Source organism: Schistocerca piceifrons, chromosome 1 (assembly GCF_021461385.2).
Source record: "Schistocerca piceifrons isolate TAMUIC-IGC-003096 chromosome 1, iqSchPice1.1, whole genome shotgun sequence".
Taxonomy (NCBI): Eukaryota; Metazoa; Arthropoda; class Insecta; order Orthoptera; family Acrididae; genus Schistocerca; species Schistocerca piceifrons.
In genome coordinates this window covers 94,914,749-94,936,051 of record NC_060138.1, presented here as the reverse complement: position 1 = coordinate 94,936,051, position 21,303 = coordinate 94,914,749, and the positions used below count along the sequence as shown (strand labels likewise).

Below are 21,303 nucleotides of genomic sequence, written 5' to 3'. Positions count from 1 at the left end.
GACGTATCCCGGATGGTCTTACGATGTTACTCTCAGACACTGGTCCTGTTTCTATGGTGTCAAAGAAATTCAGACTGGTGCTAAACTCCACGCTGACAACTTCAGGACAGAGCAGGCAAGTGAAGCTTCATGCTCGGGGGAAGTATTTTGAGCGGAAATTTAGCGTATTTATGAGGTTGTGTTTATTTGGAGCATTAGATGTTCGAAACACTAATTCCAAGAAACATTGTGTAGCCACGAAATGAATCTACATTTATAAACCGTTACTTTTCAGAATAACTTCGTAATGACGAAGGAGTACCAACAGAAAATCGTCAGAGAAATCAATAGCAAGCAGAATTCGTGGAGGGCTAAATCGTACGAGCAGTTCAACGGAAAAACGGCAGAGGAAATGTTCCGACTGTCTGGAGGTCGCAGGTACTATTAACTGAAACATAAATAACACGATTCCAAACATGTGTCGTATTATGCAAGTGAATTATGTAAGTGAGACACCTCTGCCCCCCCCCCCGCCCATAAAGACACTTGACACCGGTACTACACCACCTAAGAAACGATTTATGTCATATCTAAATTTTATACGCACTTGTTATTCCTCCTAAATAAGTCCAGATAATATGTACGTTTGAGAAACATACACCACATTGTTACATCAGTGCGAAACGTAGGCTACCTTAGGAGGCTCTCCAAGCATCTTTCCTTTTCCTGTTTACAACTGACACAGCAGCTAAACTGTTGTATTACAAGCCACGTTTCTTGATCAACAGGGAACCACAGTGCGCCATTGGTGCACGAAGCTCAGCTATTTAAAATTAAATTTCATTCCACGTATCAAACAATAACGCGCAAGGGGTATCATATGTTTAAAAGAATTAGTTCAGTCCAAAAAGTCTTATAGATATTGACATGACTCATCTCCACGCTGCAATAGCAAATGCTGTTGTTTAACCAAGTTGTCAATCCATTCGACCCTGATCTCCCCAGGCAACAAGAACTATCTGCATGAGATCGAGACCCCACAATCGAAATAGTTGTGATGTATCGGTTGCTTGCATAAGTGGCGTGAAAGATCAAGTCGTCAGGTTGGGCACCAAATTTAAAAGAGCCGCAACACGTGAGAAAAATTTTGACTGTAAAATCGCAGCGAAACAAAATCTGACCTAGTTAAAATGTTTATGTACGGAATAAACGAACGTATGCTATCACGTGCAACCATTCGGTTGCGTATTTACCTCCACTAACTTAAATGTACTGCAAGCTGATGTGGCGCGCTTACCGGACATTGGACTCGTTTTTTGGAGGGATACGTTACAGTCCCTGAAATCCAGTATTAAGATTTTCGTGACTCCCCTAAATAGCTTAAGGCCTATAGGGGGAATGAAAGCATGGCGAAGACATCTGCATATCCCTACACACTCCGTGCTCGTTTTCCGTATGTAATCACCTCATTGTCGACAGGACGTTAAATTCTAGTCTTCCTTCAGATGTACTCCATTATTTTATTGTCAGCTTTCCCAAATGACATATGAACTACCAAACGACAAGGGAACTTTCCTGATTACGTGGACGTTTTGTATCACATAGCACTCACAAATCAAGTTCTACATCTACATTGATACTCCACAAGCCACCCAACGGTGTGTGGCGGAGGGCACTTTACGTGCCACTGTCATTACCTCCCTTTCCTGTTCCAGTCGCGTATGGTTCGCGGGAAGAACGACTGTCTGAAAGCCTCCGTGCGCGCTCTAATCTCTCTAATTTTACATTCGTGATCTCCTCGGGAAGTATAAGTAGGGGGAAGCAATATATTCGATACCTCATCCAGAAACGCACCCTCTCGAAACCTGGCGAGCAAGCTACACCGCGATGCAGAGCGCCTCTCTTGCAGAGTCTGCCACTTGAGTTTATTAAACATCTCCGTAACGCTATCACGGTTACCAAATAACCCAGTGACGAAACGCGCCGCTCTTCTTTGGATCTTCTCTATCTCTTCCGTCAGACCGATCTGGTACGGATCCCACACTGATGAGCAATACTCAAGTATAGGTCGAACGAGTGTTTTGTAAGCCACCTCCTTTGTTGATGGACTACATTTTCTAAGCACTCTCCCAATGAATCTCAACCTGGTACCCGCCTTACCAACAATTAATTTTATATGATCATTCCACTTCAAATCGTTCCGCACGCATACTCCCAGATATTTTACAGAAGTAACTGCTACCAGTGTTTGTTCCGCTATCATATAATCATACAATAAAGGATCCTTCTGTCTATGTATTCGCAATACATTACATTTGTCTATGTTAAGGGTCAGTTGCCACTTCCTGCACCAAGTGCCTATCCGCTGCAGATCTTCCTGCTTTTCGCTACAATTTTCTAATGCTGCAACTTCTCTGTATACTACAGCATCATCCGCGAAAAGCCGCATGGAACTTCCGACACTATCTACTAAGTCATTTATATATATTGTGAAAAGCAATGGTCCCATAACACTCCCCTGTGGCACGCCAGAGGTTACTTTAACGTCTGTAGACGTCTCTCCATTGAGAACAACATGCTGTGTTCTGTTTGCTAAAAACTCTTCAATCCAGCCACACAGCTGGTCTGATATTCCGTAGGCTCTTACTTTGTTTATCAGGCGACAGTGCGGAACTGTATCGAACGCCTTCCGGAAGTCAAGAAAAATAGCATCTACCTGGGAGCCTGTATCTAATATTTTCTGGGTCTCATGAACAAATAAGGCGAGTTGGGTCTCACACGATCGCTGTTTCCGGAATCCATGTTGATTCCTACATAGTAGATTCTGGGTTTCCAGAAATGACATGATACGCGAGCAAAAAACATGTTCTAAAATTCTACAAGAGATCGACGTAAGAGATATAGGTCTATAGTTTTGCGCATCTGCTCGACGACCCTTCTTGAAGACTGGGACTATCTGTGCTCTTTTCCAATCATTTGGAACCCTCCGTTCCTCTAGAGACTTGCGGTACACGGCTGTTAGAAGGGGGGCAAGTTCTTTCGCGTACTCTGTGTAGAATCGAATTGGTATCCCGTCAGGTCCAGTGGACTTTCCTCTGTTGAGTGATTCCAGTTGCTTTTCTATTCCTTGGACACTTATTTCGATGTCAGCCATTTTTTCGTTTGTGCGAGGATTTAGAGAAGGAACTGCAGTGCGGTCTTCCTCTGTGAAACAGCTTTGGAAAAAGGTGTTTAGTATTTCAGCTTTACGCGTGTCATCCTCTGTTTCAATGCCATCATCATCCCGTAGTGTCTGGATATGCTGTTTCGAGCCACTTACTGATTTAACGTAAGACCAGAAGTTCCTAGGATTTTCTGTCAAGTCGGCACATAGAATTTCACTTTCGAATTCAATGAACGCTTCACGCATAGCCCTCCTTACGCTAACTTTGACATCGTTTAGCTTCTGTTTGTCTGAGAGGTTTTGGCTGCGTTTAAACTTGGAGTGGAGCTCTATTTGCTTTCGCAGTAGTTTCCTAACTTTGTTGTTGTACCACGGTGGGTTTTTCCCGTCCCTCACAGTTTTACTCGGCACGTACCTGTCTAAAACGCATTTTACGATTGCCTTGAACTTTTTCCATAAACACTCAACATTGTCAGTGTCGGAACAGAAATTTTCGTTTTGATCTGTTAGGTAGTCTGAAATCTGCCTTCTATTTCTCTTGCTAAACAGATAAACCTTCCTCCCTTTTTCTATATTCCTGTTAACTTCCATATTCAGGGATGCTGCAACGGCCTTATGATCACTGATTCCCTGTTCTGTACATACAGAGTCGAAAAGTTCGGGTCTGTTTGTTATCAGTAGGTCCAAGATGTTATTTCCACGAGTCGGTTCCCTGTTTAATTGCTCGAGGTAATTTTCGGATAGTGCACTCAGTATAATGTCACTCGATGCTCTGTCCCTACCACCCGTCCTAAACATCTGAGTGTCCCAGTCTATATCTGGTAAATTGAAATCTCCACCTAAGACTATAACATGCTGAGAAAATTTATGTGAAATGTATTCCAAATTTTCTCTCAGTTGTTCTGCCACTAATGCTGCTGAGTCGGGAGGTCGGTAAAAGGAGCCAATTATTAACCTAGTTTGGTTGTTTAGTGTAACCTCCACCCATAATAATTCAAAGGAACTATCCACTTCTACTTCACTACAGGATAAACTACTACTAACAGCGATGAACACTCCACCACCGGTTGCATGCAATCTATCCTTTCTAAACACCGTCTGTACCTTTGTAAAAATTTCGGCAGAATTTATCTCTGGCTTAAGCCAGCTTTCTGTACCTATAACGATTTCAGCTTCGGTGCTTTCTATCAGCGCTTGAAGTTCCGGTACTTTACCAACGCAGCTTCGACAGTTGACAATTACAATACCGATGGCTGCTTGGTCCCCGCATGTCCTGACTTTGCCCTGCACCCGTTGAGGCTGTTGCCCTTTCTGTACTTGCCCAAGGCCATCTAACCTAAAAAACCGCCCAGCCCACGCCACACAACCCCTGCTACCCGTGTAGCCGCATGTTGCGTGTAGTGTACTCCTGACCTATCCAGCGGAACCCGAAACCCCACCACCCTATGGCGCAAGTCGAGGAATCTGCAGCCCACATGGTCGCAGAACCGTCTCAGCCTCTGATTCAGACCCTCCACTCGGCTCTGTACCAAAGGTCCGCAGTCAGTCATGTCGACGATGCTGCAGATGGTGAGCTCTGCTTTCATCCCGCTAGCGAGACTGGCAGTCTTCACCAAATCAGATAGCCGCCGGAAGCCAGAGAGGATTTCCTCCGATCCATAGCGACACACATCATTGGTGCCGACATGAGCGACCACCTGCAGATGGGTGCACTCTGTACCCTTCATGGCATCCGGAAGGACCCTTTCCACATCTGGAATGACTCCCCCCGGTATGCACACGGAGTGCACATTGGTTTTCTTCCCCTCTCTTGATGCCATTTCCCTAAGGGGCCCCATTACGCGCCTGACGTTGGAGCTCCCAACTACCAGTAAGCCCACCCTCTGCAACTGCCCGGATCTTGCAGACTGAGGGGCAACCTCTGGAACAGGACAAGCAGCCATGTCAGGCCGAAGATCAGTATCAGCCTGAGACAGAGCCTGAAACCGGTTCGTCAGACAAACTGGAGAGGCTTTCCGTTCAGCCCTCCTGAATGTCTTTCGCCCCCTGCCACACCTTGAAACGACCTCCCACTCTACCACAGGTGAGGGATCAGCCTCAATGCGGGCAGTATCCCGGGCAACCACAGTCGTAGTCCGATCAGGGGATGCGTGGGACGAGCTGGCCGTCCCCGACAATCCCCCATCCGGACCCCCACAGTGATGCCCATTGGCAACAGCCTCAAGCTGTGTGACCGAAGCCAACACTGCCTGAAGCTGGGAGCGAAGGGATGCCAACTCAGCCTGCATCCGAACACAGCAGTTGCAGTCCCTATCCATGCTAAAAACTGTTTTGCAAAGAACGTCTGAACTAATCTACAGAGAGCACAAACAAATCGACAAAATTTAAACGGTTATTAAAATACAAGATTGCCTAGTAAATGCAGTAATGCTGCTACTTGCGCACTGCTGACACTGCTCAGCGGCGGAAGGAGACTAAGCAAAATTACACTATTCAGGTACTAAAACGCGATGCTACACTCTCAAATACTATAATACGCCCGAAATTTATGAATTAAACAATGCAAGTACCAAGAACACGCAAATAAATTAAGAATTAAACTATGTAACAAATGAGTGAGCTAGGAGTATACGACTTGCTGCTCAGCTGCTTATCCAACGGCGGCAGGGAGCACATTGACTGTGACCAACCGACACTGGCCGTTCAAAACAAAAACAGTAGACAAACGACTACGCGAATTTACACTATTCAGGTACTAAAACGCGATGCTACAACTCTCAAATACTATAATACGCCCGAAATTTATGAATTAAACAATGCAAGTACCAAAAACACGCAAAGAAATTAAGAATTAAACTATGTAACAAACGAGTGAGCTAGGAGTATACGACTTGCTGCTCAGCTGCTTATCCAACGGCGGCAGGGAGCACGCAAGTTTGTCATTGTTTATGAAGTTCCAGTGCACTGATAGAGGATAGAACTAGCAATTTGGGTTGTTAAGTGTATATTTTCCTTCATTATCCATCACACTTGCGACAATGATTACTTCTTCGTCGTACCTAGTTTCGGACCGTCGCGTGCATTTTCAAACCGGGGCCTTAGACGCAAATGTATTCATACAGTTCCTACCAATGTGTAGGGTACGTTGTATGATTACTAATGTACATGGGCACATTGGCAACTGTATGAATACACTTACGTCTAAGGCCATGTTTAGAAAATCGATGTGATGATTCGAAACTAGTTATCTCAAAGAAATGGCTATTATCTCAACTGTGACTGATTCTGAAGGAAAACAAAGATTTATTCTTACTGACAGGTTACTCGGCACACACATATAAATGTTACACTCATTGGAAGACTGTTAAAACAATTTGTATTAAAATGGTCGTTTAGTTACAATCAACAGCTGTAGTTTTGTGTCACCCTGTTTATTCTGCTCGTACAGGAGAGAACATTTTAATTCTTTCATTTTTTCAAGTTGAGTTATCTTCACAGAAACCTCACCCCATTTCTCTAACGTATAACAGCTCGTGTCCTGCTGTGTTTTCAATAAGAAATTCAGATCCCAAGAGGATTTTAATTTTGAAAAACAGATTTAAATTTTTACTCATTTGAATGTGGAAAACTACAACTGTGATGAATAAAATTTTTCAGAAGAGACACTAAGCAGTGATTGGTCCGACAGAATGAATCCGATGTGTGTGCGTTTCATATAATTACTTCCGTCACCGGATTGAGAAACTTCTCGCTAAGAGACTTTAGTCAAGCACTAACGCTGCTGACGGCAATTAAAAAAACAAAAAGGGCGACGTGATCCAGTGGTAAGATGATGGACTTTTATTCACAAGGATGGTTGTCTAAATCGCCATTTAGGCTTCTAGATTTGGATTTTTTGTGATTTTTATATCACTTAAGACGCATGATGGAATTTTTCTCCAGTTGACACGATCTACTTCTTTTCCCAGTTCGAGCTTGTGTTCCATGCAAAACGGCCTCGTCATCGCCGGGACGTTAGCCACTTTATTTTCTTTCGCTTTAATGAACATTTCTGGAAAGCAGTCTCCAGATTAAACAAATATAGAGAACTTAACTGTGCACAGGTTGTGTCGAAGAGCTCAAATACTGAAAACATGCTGTTTATAAACTGTCATTTCAAAATTATTTACAGGGAAATGTTATCAGTGCAAATTTATCCGAGACAATTGTATTTTCGGAAACTAAACGTGTTAAAGTTTCCCGAAACTGCAACTGAACGAAAGAAGCAGATGCATTTACTATCACAGAACTCATCCTGAAAGAGGAATTCGAAAAATCTCCAGAAAAGACCTGAAGGTCAAGAAATATCCCGACGTAGAGAGAATTTCATCTGAACTTCTCTGGACAAGACAAACAAAAGCGAATTAATAGCTACATGCTCCTGAGCAAACATGTACGATTTTGTAAGATATCAACAGATTTTAAGAACAAATTAATACCGATCGCTGAAAAAACGAATGCCACAATATGTAAATGTTAACAACTCTTTAGCCTATTTGACCTCTATTTACGAAGAGAACGATAGCCAAGTTCAAATATAAAGAGAACCGAAACGATTTCGAAGTGGCACATTCCGGAGACCAAGAGAGGCGAGGAACAAGACAATTTTAGCTTTAAGTTCCTTCCAGACAAGCAAATAGAAAAACTGTTTTATATTATACATAGCTTTCGTGAATACTGAGAAAGATTTTGACACTGTAAAATCGGAGAAAATGTGTTGGGATTGTTGAAGAAAGTAGAAGTAGGCTACAGAAACTGAAGACTGGTACGAATTCCTTACAAAAGTAAGACAGCTGTTACTGGTGAGATTGTATTACTGCGGGACTTGGATTCTTGAGACTGAATGAAAAAAGCATTTGAGTTGAGACAAAACAGTTTACTTCATTAAAATCAGAGAGGTACTAATATAATGACAGTGTAGCAACGACCACAGAAAGCTGAGTGAAAAGTGAAGCTTGTGGAACATTACTGTAGAAATAACTATTCACCTCTTTATATCTAACAGACGTATACGACTCCTAAGTACGAAGACAAAGGGATATGTGAGTAGAAAAAGTATTAGTGGAAGACTACGGCTTACGCTCACAAATCAAGATATGAAAGAAGTCTTGTGTAAAATCCGCTCAAAAATGAAAATGACTTCCTAAGGAGGCGAAATACGGAAATTTGTTCTATCCAAACATCTACAAATGATGCTACCAGCCATTCCTTATAGTCACGCAGTAGCTCAGTAAATCATCTATGTCTTTCTCAGTGCTACATCACAACAGTGTAGCAAGTGTCACGTAACATGTGCATACGTTGTTCTAATCTACTGTGCCTGAAAGCGCTTCTAATTCGACAGTCCAAAGGAGCATTTAACGTAAACGAAACGAGAGAAATGTTTCCGTCATGCTGAATAAGAAGCGGTATGTTTTGTTTACAGGGATATCCCGGTGGAGAAACCACAGCCGGCTGCGGTGACGGAGGAACAGAGAAAGCGAGCGTCCCTGCTGCCCCGCCACTGGGATTGGCGAAACGTCGACGGTGTCAACTACGTGTCGCCCGTGAGGTTCGTATATCTGGCACATCAGCGCTGTTTGCAGCGTAGTGTTGAGTTATGACAATATTAAAGAGTTTGTCCCACATATTTCCACTGTTACATCCGTCAAAGTATATGTGGTTAGTATACAGAGGTAAGCTGTCCGCTGTGACCGAGCGGTTCTAGGCGCTTCAGTCTGGAACCGCGCGACTGCTACGGTCGCAGGTTCGAATCCTGCCTCGGGCATGGATGTGTGTGATGTCCTTAGGTTAGTTAGGTTTAAGTAGTTCTAAGTTCTAGCGGACTGATGACCACAGCAGTTGAGTCCCATAGTGCTCAGAGCCATTTTTTTTGTTAAGTCCCATAATACTCAGAGCCATTTTTGAACTAGTCTGCCCCTACCGAATCTATTTATGCAACCCGCACTACGACTGTACACGGACAGGCAACAGTCACGTAGCGAAACAAGTTCCCTCTCGGAGATTTGCTTAACGGTTAGCAAACGGAATCATACCGAAAAAAACACAAGTGAAGATTGACTATGAGCTGCAGAGTATTTTTGGATCAGTATATACCTTATTTCTGCCATTCCTGTCGAAGTGCCTCCATTCATTATTTGCGCAATTAGCGATGTAATCATAGAGGTTTCGGATGTCTCTGTAGGTTTGTTCTGTTTAAAGTACTTGACATTTCATAAATGCTTCTGAGGCTATACAAGGTGTTCGGCTATTCCGACTACAAATCTCGAGGACTTGCAGAAGGAAGTGAGCACATAGTATTTTAAATAGGTACTCATGTCCAGGAACGTCGTCCAACGACCATATCAGAGCGTCAATGTCGTAGACGTGGCGGCTGCAAATATATGTAAATAAGGGATGATTTCGTGATGATGTTACAGACTTTCAAGAATGATGGGCACCGATAAATGTATCAAACGAGTGAGTCGAAAGCTGAAGCGAAAATCACTCTGCTAAGTCTATTAGTGGAATACGTGTACCGATACTGTTGTTACTGACAATGGTCGGTAGGTAATTTTCATACGTGGTAGTATGGAACAAAACTAGAACAAGTGTCTTGCAAACATTAGCTCTAAAACGCATACCTGAGGAGCTGTGAGCACCGTCTTGGCTAGGGTGAAACACATGTCCTATATTGAACAAGTGCTCATAGCTCTTAAGTTATGCGTTCAAGAGCCCATGTTTACAGGACATTTTTTCTTGGTTTGGTCCATATTACCACCTAGGAAAGTTGCCTACTCTATAATCCTAGCAACAACGTGTATTTCACTGCCAGAGGTATCAGAACAGTTATTTGCTTTCATCTTTCGACTCGTTCGTTTCTGGTACAGGGTCAATTACCTGAGACTGATACATTTCTCCTTCTTCATCAACCTTTAAACTTTGTAACATCATCGTGGAATTACCCAGTGTACATTTACAGGAGCTGGCACCTGTAACTTTTACGCTCTGTAGCATCGTTGAATGACATTTCCGGACATCGATTCTAATTCAAAATATTATGTGCCTACTCCCCTCTACAAGTTGTAGAAGATGGTAATGGGAATTTTCGAACTCTCTGTATATTGGAAAGTTGTTACTTCCACACTCTCAATTTTGATATCTGCTGTTAGTTTTGTAGTTTCCAGTGATGAGGCACACTTTATAAGGCAACGTTTCTGAACCAATTATTAAAGATTAAATGCTATAAAAGTAATAAACTTACAGAGACATCCGAAACCTGTATCTGCAAATTACACAAAGATAGATCGGAGTCACTGTATAAGTGTGACACAAGTAGGTAAACTTTGGCCCAAAAAAACCTTGTAACTCATGCTCAAACTTCACTTGTATTTTTTACATTATGATTCCGTTTGCTAATAAACGCCCGAAGCCTTAAGAAGGAACTTAAATCGATTACCTGGCTGTCGCCTGTCTGGATACCGTTCGTAATACATATGTAGTGCGGATTGTGTAAAAGAATTCGGTAGGGGTAGCTGAATCACTCCGTATGATGTCAAGTAAGTTCTCCAGACAAAATTGTGGATCGCCGCCAGGATACATAATTTTAATACCGTGTACCAGCCGCTCTGGCCTTGAATAATGTCCTTAACACGGCGGGAGATACAGTCAATAAGTTTCGTCTGGTAAGCCGTATCACAGACAATTAGCTGCCAGGGAGCTATCAAGTTAAGAGGATGCCGACTGTTACCTTTACCTGCTGCTCCCAGTATCTTTTGTGGTACTGTGTTTTGGTGGTCTGGTCGATGTGGGACAAAGTTCCTGCGTTTCATCTAATTGTAAGAGCAAGTGTGCAGCACTGTGAATGTGGTTGTCATCATCTTGGAAGACGGGAGTGACCACAGAATCTACATCAAGAGCGAGAGTCTAGGAAGTTAATGGCTTGGGCGGGAGTGTGCTCCCTGCCGCCGTTGGATAAGCAGCTGAGCAGCAAGTCGTATACTCCTAGCTCACTCATTTGTTACATAGTTTAATTCTTAATTTCTTTGCGTGTTTTTGGTTCTTGCATTGTTTAATTCATAAATTTCGGGCGTATTATAGTATTTGAGAGTGTAGCATCGTGTTTTAGTACCTGAATAGTGTAATTTCGCTTAGTCTCCTTCCGCCGCCGAGCAGTGTCAGCAGTGCGCAAGTAGCAGCATTACTGCATTTACTAGGCAATCTTGTATTTTAATAACCGTTTAAATTTTGTCGATTTGTTTGCGCTCTCTGTAGATTAGTTCAGACGTTCTTAGCAAAACAGTTTTTAGCATGGATAGGGACTGCAACTGCTGTGTTCGGATGCAGGCTGAGTTGGCATCCCTTCGCTCCCAGCTTCAGGCAGTGTTGGCTTCGGTCACACAGCTTGAGGCTGTTGCCAATGGGCATCACTGTGGGGGTCGGGATGGGGGTTTGTCGGGGACGGCCAGCTCGTCCCACGCATCCCCTGATCGGACTACGACTGTGGTTGCCCGGGATACTGCCCGCATTGAGGCTGATCCCTCACCTGTGGTAGAGTGGGAGGTCGTTTCAAGGTGTGGCAGGGGGCGAAAGACATTCCGGAGGGCTGAACGGAAAGCCTCTCCAGTTTGTCTGACGAACCGGTTTCAGGCTCTGTCTCAGGCTGATACTGATCTTCGGCCTGACATGGCTGCTTGTCCTGTTCCAGAGGTTGCCCCTCAGTCTGCAAGATCCGGGCAGTCGCAGAGGGTGGGCTTACTGGTAGTTGGGAGCTCCAACGTCAGGCGCGTAATGGGGCCCCTTAGGGAAATGGCAGCAAGAGAGGGGAAGAAAACCAATGTGCACTCCGTGTGCATACCGGGGGGAGTCATTCCAGATGTGGAAAGGGTCCTTCCGGATGCCATGAAGGGTACAGGGTGCACCCATCTGCAGGTGGTCGCTCATGTCGGCACCAATGATGTGTGTCGCTATGGATCGGAGGAAATCCTCTCTGGTTTCCGGCGGCTATCTGATTTGGTGAAGACTGCCAGTCTCGCTAGCGGGATGAAAGCAGAGCACACCATCTGCAGCATCGTCGACAGGACTGACTGCGGACCTTTGGTACAGAGCCGAGTGGAGGGTCTGAATCAGAGGCTGAGACGGTTCTGCGACCGTGTGGGCTGCAGATTCCTCGACTTGCGCCATAGGGTGGTGGGGTTTCGGGTTCCGCTGGATAGGTCAGGAGTCCACTACACGCAACAAGCGGCTACACGGGTAGCAGGGGTTGTGTGGCGTGGGCTGGGCGGTTTTTTAGGTTAGATGGCCTTGGGCAAGTACAGAAAGGGCAACAGCCTCAACGGGTGCGGGGCAAAGTCAGGACATGCGGGGACCAAGCAGCAATCGGTATTGTAATTGTCAACTGTCGAAGCTGCGTTGGTAAAGTACCGGAACTTCAAGCGCTGATAGAAAGCACCGAAGCTGAAATCGTTATAGGTACAGAAAGCTGGCTTAAGCCAGAGATAAATTCTGCCGAAATTTTTACAAAGGTACAGACGGTGTTTAGAAAGGATAGATTGCATGCAACTGGTGGTGGAGTGTTCATCGCTGTTAGTAGTAGTTTATCCTGTAGTGAAGTAGAAGTGGATAGTTCCTGTGAATTATTATGGGTGGAGGTTACACTAAACAGCCGAACTAGGTTAATAATTGGCTCCTTTTACCGACCTCCCGACTCAGCAGCATTAGTGGCAGAACAACTGAGAGAAAATTTGGAATACATTTCACATAAATTTTCTCAGCATGTTATAGTCTTAGGTGGAGATTTCAATTTACCAGATATAGACTGGGACACTCAGATGTTTAGGACGGGTGGTAGGGACAGAGCATCGAGTGACATTATACTGAGTGCACTATCCGAAAATTACCTCGAGCAATTAAACAGAGAACCGACTCGTGGAGATAACATATTGGACCTACTGATAACAAACAGACCCGAACTTTTCGAATCTGTATGTACAGAACAGAGAATCAGTGATCATAAGGCCGTTGCAGCATCCCTGAATATGGAAGTTAATAGGAATATAAAAAAAGGGAGGAAGGTTTATCTGTTTAGCAAGAGAAATAGAAGGCAGATTTCAGACTACCTAACAGATCAAAACGAAAATTTCTGTTCCGACACTGACAATGTTGAGTGTTTATGGAAAAAGTTCAAGGCAATCGTAAAATGCGTTTTAGACAGGTACGTGCCGAGTAAAACTGTGAGGGACGGGAAAAATCCCCCGTGGTACAACAACAAAGTTAGGAAACTACTGCGAAAGCAAAGAGAGCTCCACTCCAAGTTTAAACGCAGCCAAAACCTCTCAGACAAACAGAAGCTAAACGATGTCAAAGTTAGCGTAAGGAGGGCTATGCGTGAAGCGTTCATTGAATTCGAAAGTAAAATTCTATGTACCGACTTGACAGAAAATCCTAGGAAGTTCTGGTCTTACGTTAAATCAGTAAGTGGCTCGAAACAGCATATCCAGACACTACGGGATGATGATGGCATTGAAACAGAGGATGACACGCGTAAAGCTGAAATACTAAACACCTTTTTCCAAAGCTGTTTCACAGAGGAAGACCGCACTGCAGTTCCTTCTCTAAATCCTCGCACAAACGAAAAAATGGCTGACATTGAAATAAGTGTCCAAGGAATAGAAAAGCAACTGGAATCACTCAATAGAGGAAAGTCCACTGGACCTGACGGGATACCAATTCGATTCTACACAGAGTACGCGAAAGAACTTGCCCCCCTTCTAACAGCCGTGTACCGCAAGTCTCTAGAGGAACGGAGGGTTCCAAATGATTGGAAAAGAGCACAGATAGTCCCAGTCTTCAAGAAGGGTCGTCGAGCAGATGCGCAAAACTATAGACCTATATCTCTTACGTCGATCTCTTGTAGAATTTTAGAACATGTTTTTTGCTCGCGTATCATGTCATTTCTGGAAACCCAGAATCTACTATGTAGGAATCAACATGGATTCCGGAAACAGCGATCGTGTGAGACCCAACTCGCCTTATTTGTTCATGAGACCCAGAAAATATTAGATACAGGCTCCCAGGTAGATGCTATTTTTCTTGACTTCCGGAAGGCGTTCGATACAGTTCCGCACTGTCGCCTGATAAACAAAGTAAGAGCCTACGGAATATCAGACCAGCTGTGTGGCTGGATTGAAGAGTTTTTAGCAAACAGAACACAGCATGTTGTTCTCAATGGAGAGACGTCTACAGACGTTAAAGTAACCTCTGGCGTGCCACAGGGGAGTGTTATGGGACCATTGCTTTTCACAATATATATAAATGACTTAGTAGATAGTGTCGGAAGTTCCATGCGGCTTTTCGCGGATGATGCTGTAGTATACAGAGAAGTTGCTGCATTAGAAAATTGTAGCGAAATACAGGAAGATCTGCAGCGGATAGGCACTTGGTGCAGGGAGTGGCAACTGACCCTTAACATAGACAAATGTAATGTATTGCGAATACATAGAAAGAAGGATCCTTTATTGTATGATTATATGATAGCGGAACAAACACTGGTAGCAGTTACTTCTGTAAAATATCTGGGAGTATGCGTGCGAAACGATTTGAAGTGGAATGATCATATAAAATTAATTGTTGGTAAGGCGGGTACCAGGTTGAGATTCATTGGGAGAGTGCTTAGAAAATGTAGTCCATCAACAAAGGAGGTGGCTTACAAAACACTCGTTCGACCTATACTTGAGTATTGCTCATCAGTGTGGGATCCGTACCAGGTCGGGTTGACGGAGGAGATAGAGAAGATCCAAAGAAGAGCGGCGCGTTTCGTCACTGGGTTATTTGGTAACCGTGATAGCGTTACGGAGATGTTTAATAAACTCAAGTGGCAGACTCTGCAAGAGAGGCGCTCTGCATCGCGGTGTAGCTTGCTCGCCAGGTTTCGAGAGGGTGCGTTTCTGGATGAGGTATCGAATATATTGCTTCCCCCTACTTATACTTCCCGAGGAGATCACGAATGTAAAATTAGAGAGATTAGAGCGCGCACGGAGGCTTTCAGACAGTCGTTCTTCCCGCGAACCATACGCGACTGGAACAGGAAAGGGAGGTAATGACAGTGGCACGTAAAGTGCCCTCCGCCACACACCGTTGGGTGGCTTGCGGAGTATCAATGTAGATGTAGATGTAGATGTTGATGGAGCCTGGTAGTGCACTAAAAGCATTAGGTATTTTTATGCATCTTAGCTCACAGAAACAGCATGCTGAAGTTGAAAGTAATTGGTGGCGAGGCCATCCCTCAATAAATCTTGCCAGACAGGCCCACAGCCCTACAAGGGAGACAGAGCAGCCCCTATTTGAGACAGGTCTCCAGCAGAACAATGCCAAGCTTCCTGCCACAGCGCCAGCGGAAGGCTGGGCTGGGGACGACTGACTGAAAGGACGCATCTACACAGTGGAGCCGTAAACAGGGCACTGTGTGCAAAGCCACACGTAATAAAAATTCATAAGGTACTTGTTAATCCTACCTTTTGAGTTCTTATGGTGACATTTGCTCAGAAACTTCCATTCCATAACCCACAGTTCTTTAGAAGTCAAATACCAATTTTTATACACTTACTATAAAAAGGTTTTAATATAGTGAAATATTTTCATAAAAACTTACACATTCTATTTTATTCCCTTGGAGATTGAATTTCCAAATACACTGAAACATGTATTTTTTGTTTCCAAGCGATAAGGTAATCACAAAATTTCTTACATTTAGCTTTAAAAATGCTTTCATTATGAAATATTTTCATAACAATTTTCATCCACTATTTCACCTCTGTAGGGATTGAATTTCCAAAACATTGAAACAAGCACATTGTATTTGTAACTGAGATGCCAAATAACAAATTTCATAGATGTAGCTTCAATAATGATTTATTTTAAAAAATCCAAACAATTTTTTATACCTTTAGTTTGAAAATACTTTAGTAGTACTTTAATAATTATTATTTTTAAATAGAGGACTTTCATTCACTTCCCCCCCCCCCCCCTGTAAGGTTGAAGTTCCCAAAAATGCTGTAACACCTAATCCTTTATTTCCGTCCAAGAAACCAAATACCAATATTCGTAGCTCTAGCTACAAAAGTTTCCTAGTAGCGACATATTTTCAAAAGAAGTGTCATTCCCTATTTCGCATCGTTAGGGGCGTAGTTTCGAAAAATTCCTTTTTAATCGATACCTACAGTATGTGATCAACATCTTCTCCAAATTTCTTTACTTTCTATCATTTACGGTTTGGCCTGAGCGATGATGGGTCAGTCAGATGGAACATTTCCTTTTGTACAAAGAGATGTATGTGACCGTTGAGCTGCAAATCGATGCTATAGACGAGTAGAGTTTTTAGCGAACAGCCTTACTCACATCTTGTACAACCTCTCGTTGCTGAAGCCCGCATTTTCATCCCTCAGGAATCAGCTATCTTGCGGGGCCTGCTACGCATTCGCTGTGATGGGGATGTTGGAGTCGCGACTTCGCATCCGCACCAACAACACCTACCAGCCCGTGTTGTCTGTCCAGGACGCCATAGACTGCAGCGACCTGGTAGGAGGGTGTGACGGCGGCTACGCTTACCAGCTAGGTCGCTACGCGTTGGTAAGTGGTGACAACCTAACGCACACTACCTTCAAGGAAGATTACTCGCTCGACGTATTTTGTTCTCGTATTCACGGTAGCGTCATTTTAGTATGTTTTAAATCAGCTTTAATCATTCATCATCTGTAATGGCTCAGGCACTGCCCTCGTACTTCTGTGGAGAGTTTTTCAGATTCAGCGTTTGACTGTTCAAATTTTAAGTCCTCGCTGTTTTCCAAATTAATTTAAGGCGAATATTAGGATGGTTTGTAAACTATGTCTACGGTGTATTTCGGGCCACATTTCTAGTAGGGCAGAGCTTCCGTTCCATAATTAATGAGCGAATGGTAAACGGTTCGCTATTCCATAAACTTCTTTCCTTTCCTTTAAAATGGCGTGCTGGAGTGACGATAAATGAAGAAACACTGATAATATATGCTGTTCAAAAATCAGACAAATACAGGATGGGACAAAACTTATGAGGGGGTTCTGTGAATAAGTTTTTAATTATCATCTGCAGTTTTGGTTCTTTGATCGGAGTTGAATTTTTCCATGGTCAGTCTCCCGTCCTTTCTGTCAGCCTCTGAAGCAAAAGACGGAGATAAGAATAAATAAAAAACTCACTCATAGTTATAAGCCCTCCATGGATTTTATCCGTCATGTATATTTATATCCCGTGTAAAACACGATATTAGTTAAAGCTTCGTAACTCGACAAAACACATGGCCACAAGGAAGGGCATCCATGCAGAAATGTACCTAATCATGGTAACAGCGGACTGCCTAGAATAGGATAAATGCTGGGAAAGAGATGGATTTCGACTACATATGTCAGCACGAAGACCTCAGCTGGATAACAATTTAATTATAAACATACACTATTCGGAAAAAATGAAACAGATAAAAGTGGAGGAGGAAACGGAACGGAACTTAGAGAGACGGTGTGTCATATTCTTTTGACGATTACAACATCGAGTCAACTTTACAATCTGGCAGTATGACCTCACTTTTCAGAATAACGTTGCACCCCATTGCCTTCGATGCATGCGCTGATTCGGTTCGAAAGAGTGTCGATAAGCCACTGCATCTTGTTCTGAGACAAGCAGGTCCACAACTGCCCTTTCCAACTCCATTAGGAGCAGATGACGCGATCTCACACAAGTATGCATTATCTCCATGGCATTCACAGTGATCACAAAACATATGACGCTGTGCACGCTCCTTATGCACGCTACCAGGCCTTGGAACAACACTAAACACGACCAACATTAACGCACTGTGCTAATCGTTCTACCTGCCAACGAGAACTGCAACTTCCACACTCGCCGAAGTTGCGTACATGTACAAAGCTGCATAGAAATACTACCATGTCTTATGGGCGCTTCACCTTTGTTTTGAGGCGTGTATGCGAAATGCAACAACCTAAAACAGCTGTTCTCTCAGAATTTCATACCACAATTTGCGCAGATTTTCTGCTGGTCTGCTGATACCATGGACCGTTTTCAACAATAGGAAGAATAAATATCTTATTAACACGTATCCGAACTTACACGCTTTCCACTCTGGAAGCTAATTTAAACATGCCATAGAGCATCCTGCACAATAAAAGGAAGAAATAGTATGGGTTTGCTGGCTGGGTCATCTCGATGGATTGGTTTTGGTTCCCTAATCGGGAGAGGTTTCCTTCCTCCGAGCTAAGGGCCTCTTTCCTTGTGGTGTGTGAGAGTTGTGCCTTACATTTTTCCCATGAACGTAGGCGACTATATACTGAGGTGACAAAAGTCATCGGGTAGCGATATTCACACATACAGGTGGCGGTAGTATCAGAGACACGAGCTGTAAAAGGACAGTGCATTAGCGGAGCTGTCATTTGTACTCAGGCGATTCATGTGAAAAGGATTCCGACGCGATTCTGCCTGCACGACGGGAATTAAGACTTTGAACGCGGAATACCAGTTGGAGACAGACGTATGGGAAACTACATTTCGCAAATTATTAGGGAATTCAGTATTCTGCATTCCGTAGTGTCAAGAGTGTGACGATAATATCAGATTCCAGGCACTACCTCGCACCATGGACAACACAGTGCCCGACGGCCTTCACTTAACGGCCGAGAGCAGCGGCACTTGCGAAGAGTTGTCAGTGCTAACAGACAAGCGATGCTGTGTGAAATAACCTCAGAGATACTGTGGCGACACAAGCGCTGCATCATTTGAGAGATACAGAGGCGAGCGAGTGCGCCGGCACTAACCCCAGTTCACTGCTAGTAGCGCCACGTCACCACAACTCGCCTGCTCGCAGCACACTAGTATTGAACCATAATTCAATAATGGAATTGAAAGTTAAAGTTGCTTTTCGAAAGTTTTCCAGCATGTGATTTAGTATATTAATGTTTAAACTGTCAACTCTTAGGTTGATCAGATTGATTATTTTGCCCTAAATACATCGTTTTAAGAAAAAAATAAGTGACGCTAAATAATGAAGCTAGGAACCCAGAAGTTGGTCATATAGTGCAGATATATGTCAAAAATAACTAGTACAAGTTACAGCGTGATTAAAACAATATTTTGGTCATAATATTGACTCAGAATATTAGACTTACAGCTATAAACATTTGTATGAAGCTTCAGTTTAGTAGAAAGCATTAATTATGTAACCCCACTGAGCTACCTATAATACTTTTCGAGTAATTTGCTGAAAAGTGTAACAAAAATGTCCTTAATTGTAGTAGATTAAGTATCTGTTATATTACTGCTAGAAAGTTCTGATTACAGCATGTGAAGAAACCTATTAAGTAATAGAGCTACAAAAAGTCTCAAGGTCTGGATGTAAATAATAAGAAATACAAGGTCTCTTAAAGGTGTAGTTCCGAGGTCATGTTCTTCTGTTAGTCCTATTCTAAAAATTTTAGACGGCAAAGCTCAATGTGAGTGAGCTCAAACTTGTTCTGTGATTTTATCCAACTTAACTACAATCATACAAAAATTACAAAAAATTCTGTATTTATTCATCACATTGTTATGAAATATTATATGTCCGAGAAAGCGGCCAATTAGAAGCTACTACAGTGGGCATAGAGCGGATGGCAGCAGGTGTTCCTTTGGCCGTCCGCTGCGCCAGTATATAAATACAGTCTGGGAGGGAAGACGAGTCTTCACTTCGCACACCGTATGATCCGCGTCAGTGAAACGCTGGAGTACCTGCTGTCTCGGATGACGTCACAGCCAGACCGCAGCTAAACTCAAGCTTTCAGTACAAATAGGAAGTGAAATCACGAGGATTGAACGCCATTCTGGATCGCTTAGATTTCACAGAAGTAGCAGTTAGTGTGCCACCCGCAAGGTTAAGAAATCCGCGTGGCTAGTGGTGACAATTATTTTCCACTTTTGTGACAATCAGTTATTTTCATTATCAGAAGTCAAGGCGAAAGACAATTTAATAGGAACTTGCCGTAGAGGTCGCCTCTGAACTGCTCGTAGTGATGTTTAGCATACAGAGATTTATCATTGGTATTAACATGATGAATATTATGACGTGGTGCATGTGAAACTTTACCAAATATATCTGTCCGTTAGAACCCAAAATCTTCATTTATAATCATAATCCTGATCCCGTTGAGCAAATAGGGAACAGAAATATTTCTTTCAGTGGGCTGGATCCGAATGTGGACTTGCAGACTGGGAACTATGGTCAGTAAGTTCTCCATCACTTTCTGGTTGACCACAGAAATAGTTTCCAGGGTCTCGTAAAAGACAGAAAACAATATTCTAATAAACCATTTTCCTACGATTTAAGACTGACCAATTTATTAAATATTATTATGAACCCGCCGCCCCACAATACGTACGACGAACGAATGCGTTAGGAGAGTGGGGCGAAATTTGGCGTTAATGAGATATAGCAGCGAACGACCGACCCGAGTCCCTTTCCTAGCAGCACGACATCGCCTGAAGTATGGAACTGTCTTGGTCCTGAGGTCGAACTGATGATTGACTATGGTTATGTTTGGTTTCTTGGTGTCCAATTGCAGCCGTTCGCAGACTTCATGCTTCCGAACAGCGATGGAGCTTTCGTGGATAACAGTGCGCCATGTATCCGGGTCACAATTGTTCGGGGTTGGTTTGAAGAACATTCTGGACAATTTAAGCGCATGATCTGCTCACCTAGATCGCCCGGAATGAATCATATCGATCATTTGTGGGACATAAACGAGAAGTCCGTTTGTGCACAAACTACTGCACCAGCAACACTTTTGCAACTATGGACAGCTACAGATGCAGCATGGCTCAGTATTTATGCTTGCAAGTCGTTTCCATGCCATGTAGAGTTACTGCACTACGCCAGTTTAAAGTAGATTTGATACATTATTAGGAGGCATCAGATGCTGTTTGCCATCTCATTGTGTTTATAGCATCCCGTCTCTTTCGTGTTCTGCAATGATGACAGAAGGAGAGGGTGAAATCCGATGCCAGAACACTGCCTACACCTCTCGAGTAGTACCAGGGGCCACTGAGCTTAACGTGTCTCTCCCACCGACGG

At 43.4% G+C, this 21,303-nt stretch overlaps 1 protein-coding gene across 1 annotated transcript in view; it reads left to right on the top strand.

The window, feature by feature from the left end:
- The first annotated feature begins 286 nt into the window (after nt 1–286).
- Nucleotides 287–21,303, top strand: part of LOC124781547 (dipeptidyl peptidase 1-like) — a 37,781-nt gene continuing 16,764 nt past the window's right edge. The window contains exons 1-3 of the mRNA XM_047253872.1: nt 287–417; nt 8,607–8,732; nt 16,603–16,786. Coding sequence (XP_047109828.1) covers nt 287–417; nt 8,607–8,732; nt 16,603–16,786 — 441 coding nt within the window. The remainder of the gene's footprint in view (nt 418–8,606; nt 8,733–16,602; nt 16,787–21,303) is intronic.